At 54.5% G+C, this 9,862-nt stretch overlaps 3 protein-coding genes across 3 annotated transcripts; all 3 read right to left on the bottom strand.

Annotated features, from left to right (window-relative positions):
- Positions 1–348: 348 nt before the first annotated feature.
- Positions 349–1,352, bottom strand: H310_08472 (hypothetical protein; the record flags this gene model as incomplete). Its single annotated transcript, XM_008874206.1, has 6 exons — positions 349–465; positions 532–754; positions 807–877; positions 932–1,023; positions 1,116–1,137; positions 1,186–1,352. Coding segments are annotated over 6 exons (653 nt in total), but the record flags the coding sequence as incomplete, so codon positions are not given.
- Positions 1,353–2,757: 1,405 nt separating this feature from the next.
- On the bottom strand, positions 2,758–5,864 carry H310_08471 (hypothetical protein). The gene is made up of 12 exons (XM_008874205.1): positions 5,776–5,864; positions 5,651–5,722; positions 5,341–5,598; positions 4,929–5,283; positions 4,704–4,869; positions 4,289–4,636; positions 4,090–4,224; positions 3,846–4,020; positions 3,601–3,793; positions 3,318–3,547; positions 3,021–3,266; positions 2,758–2,963 (listed from the first exon to the last, which is right to left on the bottom strand). Exons 1-12 carry the CDS (start codon positions 5,827–5,829, stop codon positions 2,829–2,831), a joined length of 2,367 nt encoding a protein of 788 aa, XP_008872427.1. The 5' UTR covers positions 5,830–5,864; the 3' UTR covers positions 2,758–2,828.
- Positions 5,865–5,923: 59 nt separating this feature from the next.
- Positions 5,924–6,910, bottom strand: H310_08470 (hypothetical protein; the record flags this gene model as incomplete). The annotated part of the gene is made up of 1 exon (XM_008874204.1): positions 5,924–6,910. One exon carries the CDS (start codon positions 6,908–6,910, stop codon positions 5,924–5,926), a length of 987 nt encoding a protein of 328 aa, XP_008872426.1.
- Between the last annotated feature and the right edge of the window lie 2,952 nt (positions 6,911–9,862).

Here is a 9,862-nt window from a genome sequence, read left to right as displayed (position 1 = left end):
ACCTTACATCAAGTCGCCTGGGTTGCTAGCGACTCTCCCCACGTGTCGCCTTAACTTTCCATGTTGATGTAGCAGAGCTAGGTAGCACATCTCTACCAATTCATTCTTCTTTTTACCTACTCCTTTCTGTGCGTGTGCTCTGCTGCATCCACCTCGTCGAGTGCATCCACCTCAGGTAGAGCACGGGCGTAAGATATCCACGGCGCATGAACTGGGATGAACAAGGAATTGAGTGGTACCCTAGCGCACCTGTAGCGGTGGAGAAGCTTACTTGAGATCTGGATGTTCATGACATTAGTGTATGTGCTATTGCCTCTGAAAGAGCACGTCATCTCCTATATGCACGCATTTCAAACACAGTAAATGGAATACTAGTATTGCAATTCGTTATCCCAGCAAAAAGTCACGTGTCAATCGAAGTGTGGACGGATGGGCCATAATGAGATTGTGTGGTGCCGATATCGTCTATGGAACACAAAGCGTACTCAAGGTGATCGGGTGTCCATGGCAAAGATAATGACCTCGCCTCACCATGTGCTGGTAATGGCCTGGCATGTGCGTGTGCGCCACGGACACAACGCCGTCGGAAGGCCCAGACGTTTGTGACCACGGAAAATGGCGAGCGCCTGCGATGACCAGAGCCGAAGTTAGACGAGGCAGCTTCCCAAGCCGTATGTCCAAGTCAAAGTCGTGTAGGGTTTGCAGCTCCGTCCTGGCGACATTTGCCGTCAGACACCACCGCGGTTTTAAGGTCCTACAAGTGGTCGCACATTGAGAAACCAATTGCACAACGACATCGACCGGACCCTCGGTTGGGAGGGGCTACCATAACAAGTCTCGTTCGAACGTCGCGCCAGTCGATGGAACGCAGCGCTTCCTACAGCAAGGTCCACGGAGTCAGGCCAAGTTGACCAGAAGAGGGCTAAATTACGCGAAGCACGAGCGCGCCGTATCCGTGGGTGGTGATAAAACTGGGCTCCAGCCCTGAGATGGGTTTGATCGCGTGTAGAACCTCTAGCAAATCTATTCGACCATGCGACCGACTGTGAAAGCCATGTCCGTCTCATGTCTCTACGCAGGCGCATGGATCCATTCGATACGACGGGGTGCATTACCTTGCCCGGATTCTTGGAGTGTCTGGAGAGAGAAGCAAGTTAGGTCATTCGTGACTTGACCCCAATGTACCTGGCGATGGGCGTCATATCGAAATCGGAGTACGTTGAACGAGCCGCCCCAAGGCGACGATAGGAATACCTCGGCGGGCAGCATCTGGATGCCATGGCCCACCAAGTCCGGGATCGTCACCAGGATCGGCCGCGCCATCTGCATTGGCGTCGACAGCGAGCACATTGATCAATTGGAAATGGACCAATCACAGCAGTCATCGCCAACGACATAGGGCAAACGGCGTCTTTGTCGCATTTTTTGCGTTTAAACATGGAAGTGTTAGGTTGAAAGAGGTTTTTCACGTTTCAACCTGTTTTCGGTGACTGAAACGCGAGGCGTCGCTTCCTCAAACCATTGCTTTGCCCACACCATCGTAGCGGCAGGTAGTCCAGTCAAACTTGAGCGTGAGATATGTAGGATGTGGGTTGCAGAACACGGGTTAGTTTCAGTGTGATGGACTGAATGGGTGGCCATAGGTTGGCAAGTTCATCCGTCGGTGTTGGAGGACACATGCTGCATGTCGTGGTGTCGACGAATCGTTGTTGACGTTTTTCACTGCTTGAAGCCAAAACGCCCCACCGGGCTCTGCTGACAGGGTTACCCCAACGGGGCTCTACAACGTTTACGATCAGTTTATGTTGTGACGTAGTAAAAAGTACTCCGGGAGTATGGTGGACTAGTAATTGTAATGGGAGTTAAACTGGGTTAATGCAGAACCTGGTCGATGCGGGGACGTGTGCAATCACAACAAATACCGAGTGTGCCAAATAAACACAAGCATCCTGCGATGCGATCGCCCTCCACACAGCATGCTGCACGTGCGGTGCAAAAAACGAATGATGGTTATCGACATTGTTAGGGCTAGCATCGATGGTTAGCCGAAACCTTTGATTCATTTATGGATGCGTATTCTCACCGGCATCGTGAAGATAGATGCTCCAACTTTAACATGTGAATTAACTTGATGACATGTTCACAGGTTATGCATTTTGGGAGTGGTGATGATAACTCGCCTGGAAGTTCTTCTGTTGATCGAGTCGCCGCACCTTTTGGTCGACTATCTTCGACGATTGTCATGGGAGATCCGCTTCAGTCGACACAATCCATTGATAAAGTCTTCCACATACGCGGCAGGATCGTGTCGTTGAGGTGGCATTTCCGTTCTATCGCTGGCGGCCTCAACGCACGAACGTGTCGTAGAGTACTTCGTGCACAAATGACGGCTTTGCCTGGTTAACCGTGAAGAATCATGCCTTTTCCTGCGTCGAGACTAGCAGAGGCGAATCGCATTGTCCGAGGAGACATTTGGGCGGCAAAGTTGAATTTTCCAACTCCTCACTACATGAAATCCATCCTGTCCTTGCTTGGGAGAATGCGCTGGCTCTGAAATTGGCGACACACGACGATGCCCCTCCCCGAAGAAATCTGATCCATGTGTTCGCTGACTTCATTGCGGGTATATGCGCAAGTCGCGATGAAGTTAGTCTCATTGCCCCAGAGCATAGTTGTTCGGTATCCCAACCCGTTTGAACCAAAGTCAAATGATGTTATCGAATCGGGAGGGGTACCTGTTGGGTACAAACTTCGTGGTATGCATGGCACACAAGACACAGCCTCCACCGACCCAACCATCATAAATATTTCGTTCGACATGGCTGCTCCTACGACTTAGGCCGGTCGCGTTTGGTTTCGCAAATTGCGTGAAATCGATGCCGGAAGTACGCGAGTTCAAAATCCCCCACGAGCTGCTTTCTTGCGTACGTTTCGTCGAGGCTCGCCCATGCACCCACGAGCACCTACATCCTCAGTCATAAATGTCCATTGCCCCTCAACTTGCATGCTCTCGTGCGAACCATGAAAAGGGGGGCGTCCAAAAACTCGGGCACTTCATCTTGCCGAAGGACGTGCATGATGTCGTGGACAGCGCCCGAAAAGAACGACTTTTCCATGCCGTCGGCAGTCTTGACCATCGAATCGTGCAGCGCTTTTCCGAGGGGAAGCGGGGCCCGAGCAGTCGCCTGATTGATGTACTTGTCGACGATCTTCTTGGCGTTGCGCAGGACGATTTGTGACGATGGCAGCCGTCGAAACTCTTCGACCTACCATTACCATCGATATGTTTTAGCGTGACATGGACATTCAATACGCACCTCTTCGAGGAAAATGAGGTTCTCGACGGCGTGCTGCGAAGTCAGATACTTTTTGAAGTTGGACATGTACTTGGGATGGCCGAGGACGGAATCGAGGTGCGGCAATTCGAGTTTGCCCGAATTCCGGGCGGCAGTCATCTCACGGACAAGTTGTGGGATCTCGGCATCGTTATGAAGCTCTTCGTGGATCGGGGACGATAGATACCGGAGCAACGAATCTTGCAACAAGCCTACAGACCACAGACTGAATCGAGGCATGACGGACAGACACGAACGGGCAAACCTGTCTTGACCTTTACAATTGCGGGCTTGAACATGTCCATCGTGGGCATATCGAGCTTTTCTTCAATGTCTTGCCGCATCTTGGTGCTCATGTCGACCTGCAACCGCGCGTGGTCGCTGAGGTATTTCTTGAACAGCTTCTTGGCTGTGTGCTGCATGTATTCAATGCCGGGCAGGTTGGTGTACTCTTCGACCTATATCGTGGCCACCGTCTTGGCGTTGACCTGTCATTTTGCAAGCGCGTACGTCATCGATAAACGACACGAAGTGATCCTTTCCGCGAACTTTCAAAAACTTCTTGAACATGCGATGGCCAATCTTGTCCTGCAGCAGCACCAGTGCAGTGTCGTGGTGAATCGTGTGCGCTTTGGCGATGTTGGCCATTAAGTTGGTCGGGAGTTCCATCGCCTTTTGGATGAGTCTAGTCGAATCGGAGAACGGTTCAAAGTTGCAGTGCTGCATTGTCGATTGAAATAGGCAGGTTGCGTACATGGTCGAGCTCATGGCGTCCAAATTCGACAAAAGAGCGTCTATGTCGGACGCAGACACGGACGGCACGTACGACTCGAGCTCGTTGTCGGCCAAGGAGCTCTCCTGGATGTGTTGCACATATATGGACGAAGAGCTAGCGCAGTGTCGTGAGCTATCCATCGCTGGCTTTCCCGGTCATGCCATTGCCGGCCACTGACCTGAACCTTGGCCACACTTCCGTCTTGATACACTCCATGGCAACGTACTGAGCGTCGACAAACATGGCCGGGTCGATTTCGTTTCGGTCAAGGTTCTGAACGAGGCCGTCATGAATTTCCGGGCTCAGGTGAATGTGCATTTTCGCGCCGTCGCGGATGTATGTGTCGATGATCTTCTTGGACCTCGCCTGGACAAAGGACTGATTGGGAAGCCGCTTGGCATCTTCCACATCCAAGTGGAACATGAGGTTTTCCAGCGTCATGTTTTCGACGCAGTAACTTTTGAAGTATCGCAGCTTGATTTCGTTGGACAAGACGCTTTGGAACGATTCGCGCATAGCCCGTGAGCTAAGCAAGACCACGCAAGTGTCACGTTAGATCGTCAACTTGAGGGGCAGGGAGGCTATTCACATACTGAAGACGCGGGGCGTGCATCGCGGTGAGCGCCGCCTTCCACTTGGACAACGGCCTTTCTTCCAGAGCCTCGAGCATTTCGTTGTACAACCTGTGCTTTCGGAAGCGTGGAAACACGTCTTTTTCCAGGTCCCGGAGACAAAGCGCTTGGGCTTCTGCGTATACTCCTACATGTCACACAGCGTCTGCCACTCCGCATCCAGGATGGCGATCAAGATGGAAGTACCCGCGGTCTGGATGCCATTGGGGCTATTGAACTCGGCCCGGATCGACTTCAGCATCCCTGCTGGTACACAAATCGGGGTTTGCGCGTCGGGGCTCAGAAATTTGTCGTATATCTTGCGTAGGATCTTGTCCGTGTACTGGGACGACGGAAGCGACCGGAGGTGCTGCGCGTCGGCCCAAAACAGGAGCCGCTGCGGGGCATACGGGATGCTCTCAGCGAACTGCATCATGAGTTTGTGCGTGACGGGCTCGGCCAGAACGTCCACGGTGAACGCCAATGACAGGTTCGTGTGCAAGTCCATGCATATTGACTGGCGTCGATACTTTGTCGGGTTGGACAGGCTCGTGCGAAGTGCCTGTCAACCGTGTCAAGCGCGATCGAGCTCGTCATCGTCCTCGACGCATGCACGTACGGATTCCGTCGCAGCTCTGATGAGCCGCCGCTCGCCCATGGGCTGCGTGTATGAGATATCAACGAGGCCATTTCCAGTCGTGATGTGCCTCTTGTCCTTTGGCACTTGTGTGTCGGCTTGACGAGGTTCTGGCGGGGGTGGATCTTGGTTAGACGAAACTGGTGGACTCAGGAACGGCTGAACGCGGTCGGGGGGGACCGAGCCTGTGCTGGAGTGGGGTTTTTGCACTTCGTCGACCTCGTACGCCTTGCTGGTGGCCTAGGCACCATGCACGGTAAAAGGGGTCACTTCGTTGGGCGATGTGTCCTACCTTTTCATTTTTCCGATACCGATTCAGGCTCAGAGTTCGCTCGCTGTCCAAGTGGTGGGATGGTACAAAGTCCTAACGGCATGCACTCCATATGAGGAACGGGCTCTCAACGTGACCAGCATTACGTCAGAATGGACAGCGGCCAAGGAAGTTCGCGCTCGGCTGACGATCGCGCCCATGAAGTGGCCGCTCTGGATTGAACTCTCGCCGGCCCGTGGCGAAGTTAAAGATAGAAATGAAACCTTTGACGATAAATAACGCTTGAAATGAACACTACTTCTGGTAGGCAAGTTGGCGCTCGCGGTGGTGCTGGGCGCAGTACCCATCGCACTGGACCTTAGCAAGTCGGTTGCAGTAGCTCAGTGTGCACACTTTGCCGCGTCGGTGGACTTCGCAAAACCCGCCCCCGCGATCCGCTCGGACGCAGTCGGCGACCAGACAACGCGTCTTGCCCCCGTGCTGAGCGCACGTCGCGCCCCGCTGGGCTCCCCGTGGACACCCCTCGACGCTGCATCGCTTGCCTCCTCCATGTCGTCGGCAGAACCCGCCTCCTTGACTGCTCTTGTTGCACCCGTCAAACTTGCATCGCACCCCGCCGCCGTGGGCTTTACAAAGTCCTTGGGACTGGGTCGCTTTGTTGCAATCGGGGATCCGGCACCGCTTGCCGCCACCGTGACCGATGCACAAACTCCCGCCTTGAACGCCTTTAGTACAGTGCGGCACAGAACATCGCCGCGCGCCGCCGTGTCGTTTGCAGAAACCGCGATGTTTTACCGGCTCGTTGCATTGAGCTTCCAAGCATTGGCCTGGCACTTCAGGGATCACATGCGGCGACTGGTGGTGATGGTCATCGTCGAGGCCGTCGACGGTGTGAGTCGACGCGGCTGTGCTCGTGGTCGGCGACGGCGTCAAGTTCGGTGCTTCCAGTGCGACATTGCCAACAAAGTTCGGCATCGTCGTGTACTGTTGTCCATGCGAGTAGGTCGGGATCGTGACTGGGGCTACTGTGCTTGTGATCGGATTCAAGATATTGGAGAGCGACGGAAGGCGGCGTAGGTTGTGCGACGGTCCAGCAAACGAGCGCACGTGCGGCTGTTCTTGCGGCGGCGGATGGACCAGACCGCCGTCATGGGCGTACGTCGCGTACGATACATGCTGCAGAGGTACTGGAAAGAAAGGGTTGGCCGACGGGAGCCACGCATGCAGCGGCGGTAACACGTCCGACGACACGTGCTGACGAGGATGATGTGCGAGGGACATGGCTAAAGTTGAAATGGCTGCTGCGACAGCTGGGCCGCCCACGAATCGGGAAAAATGCGCCGTCCAGAGGGCACTGAGCATCCCACTTCTACTTCGTGCATGAGTTGGACAAGCGTGGGGTGGCCGTATTGCGTCCACAGCTGGCACCCTGCTCGGTCCTTCGTGGCTCACTTGCCACATGGTGCATGGCGCGCCTGCAGTCAAAATAGCTGATGCTTTGCAATCACAGTCGCGCGTGTGTGATTCATGCAAGATGAACCATGGAGGGCCGACAATGCGGCGGAGATAGTGGCCTAAAATGCACAGGAGCCTTTGTGCAGCGTATGGCTGTACAAAGGTACTTGGTCGGATGAGAGCGGATGGCGACGAAAGGTTCCCATCCTTCTGCCGTGTCACATCGCATCGTGTTCGGCCAAGCGACTCTTATAGAACGCCCCCACGGGGACACACGGGCGACTCCGCTGGATGAGCAGCGTTGTGAATGCCGCGGCGGCTGGAGGCCACGATATACATCATCACAGGTGTGTAACATGGTGGCCACACAAGCAAGGCCTGTCTTGGCAACTGCTGGCTCTAACACCTGGCTCTACCAGAGCCACCCACCACTGCGTCGCCGTTCAAACTACGAAGAGGGCATTGTCAAGTCAGCGCAACATGCAAGGGCCGTCGACACAATAGGGCGTTCAACTGCGTGGGATTCTTCCTCCCGGGCTGCTCGAACGCGCGCGCGACGGCGCTGGTCAAGTCGGTCAACGCGTCGGCAACCTGTTGAGCCGGAACGAAACACGACATTTCTCAGGTACGCATTTCCGAGGTTCGTGCAATCAAGGCCAGCGTAAGGTCCAATTCAGATGAAACGAAGTCGTTTGATTGGCTTGAATGCTTCGACAGATAAAACTAGTCCAAATTGTAGCCAATCGAATCCATTTTTTTCGTCATTTTGATTGAACAGCGAAACTTGTGGTTGGACGCGAACATCCCACCGCAACAAACGCGTCGGTGTCCCAGATGACAGCAATCGAGTTCGGGGAGCTCCCGCTGCGCCCGACCAACCCACGACGCTGTCTTGCGAGAGATTTGTACACGCTCCTGGATGTTAATGGTACGCAGATGTATGTTCTGCGTCACCGTCCCGGTGGGGGACAGTCGTTTCCACAATAGAGGGAATGCATGGGGATGGTCGCAACTTTCCGATCGCTGTCCACGAGAAGGAGACGCTGGATCCACCGAGGGCCGCCCCATATCTGTCTCTCCGCTCGTGATGTGGTGGGATTAGTGATGGATTTGCTAACAATTGCGTCGCCTTGTGACATCCTGTCCCCCTGTGGCAAGTTGTAGTGCCTCATACAGAGTGGGTTTTCGGTGAGAAACGCAGTCACGCCGCTGTCCGTGTCGTGTACATCCAGACAACGGCTTTGGTAAACGTGATCCATTCGTTCCCGATGGATGTTCCCGGCCGACATTGCGACGTCCTGCCCTCGCCGATTCATCGCCGAGACTTGCATACCTTCTCGTCCAAGACACAACGTCCGCATGCAGCTGCGACCTATAGAGATCGGTGGTGTGTAGATATGTGTCAGGAGTGCGCAAGGGAGATCGGAACTGCAGGGCTATTGTCGCACACATACGTAAGACCATCTCGTTCGCTTTGGGACAGGTGGGACGGAAGCCGAATAGAACCAGGAGCAGTCGGTTGACTGGCTGGCTGGGCAGGCCTGTGCGTGCAGAGCCAGGGTCGTCGGATTGTGTCCTGTCGACGAAACATGACAAACTCCACTGACTTCTCGGACGACCAGCCAGCTCCCGACGCAAACGAGCGCGCGCGGGGGTTGACCGCCTGTCGCCGTCACCGCTGTCCAGTACCTCGCCCTTTCGCGGCATCGCTTGCCAGAACATTTCGGCAAACTTGAATCGCACCCACCTCATCCTCCTCGATACTGCAGTGGCGTGATCCTCTACAGTACAAAGGTGCATGCTCGGTGGAGCTCGCCTCCGAGGGTCTGAACCAGAAATTCAACTCGTTGTGGCGATGGCGACAAGTTGCGGGTTGGGGTCACAGAACTGTGCCGCGGCGGGCGAGGTCAACCCCAACCTTTCGTCACTTCGGTCATCAACGAGTTTATACTTCACTAGCAATAACGAAGAACGATGCGACGAAGCCCCTCAGCGAGCCGCGAGTCGAACCACGTTGGCCTCCGGCCGACTCATCCCGGTCCGAGCAACCCCACGCCCAACAGGGCAAAAACACCAAAGAGAGCTCAGCAACGTCATCCGTCAAGTTAAATTACGACTTCATAAATGCACGCGATTGCGAAGTCTATGATGGCTTGGAGTGACGGATTCGGCGTCTCTATCGATGGCCCAAAAGCATGGTGATACAAAACTATAGCAACGCAAAGGAGAAGTCGATCAAGAATGCAATACTAACTAACATACAACACAAGGGCGGGCTTCCCGCGAGATCCTTGTAGCCAGCGCGATTAATGGTTTCCCGATGTCGTGCACCACGATGGAACTGAGTGCCGTATCGTTTGTATTCTGCCTTGGCCACGTGATTGCACTCATGTTTGCGGCACACTTTGCTGCTTTAGTGGATTTCACATAGCCCGCCCCCCCCCGTTGCGCCGCTCGCTGACTGCCCTTGATGTAGCCTCATGCCTGCACGATATCTGCCGGCAGAACTCACCAATTTACTGCTCTTGTTACTTCTGTCAGATTTGCTTGCCTCGCAGCCCCCGTGGGCTTTGTCAGCTTTGCGACTTCGTAATTCTGTTCAATCTGGCAAGCGGCACCAATTGACTCTACTGTGGCTAATCCAGACCTCATTACCCTGAACAACTTAGTGTAGTCTGCTACTGGTGTAGCGTTGTGCGGAGAGCCGGCGGTGGTGACAAGCCTCACGCTGCCAACAGAATTTTCTTCGACTCTTTCACTGTTGGTCGACGGCAACAA

The sequence above is a fragment of the Aphanomyces invadans genome, assembly GCF_000520115.1.
Source record: "Aphanomyces invadans strain NJM9701 unplaced genomic scaffold supercont1.17, whole genome shotgun sequence".
NCBI classification, from domain to species: Eukaryota; Oomycota; class Saprolegniomycetes; order Saprolegniales; family Verrucalvaceae; genus Aphanomyces; species Aphanomyces invadans.
The sequence above is the reverse complement of the archived record's forward strand: the minus strand, read 5'-3'. Positions and strand labels throughout refer to the sequence as shown.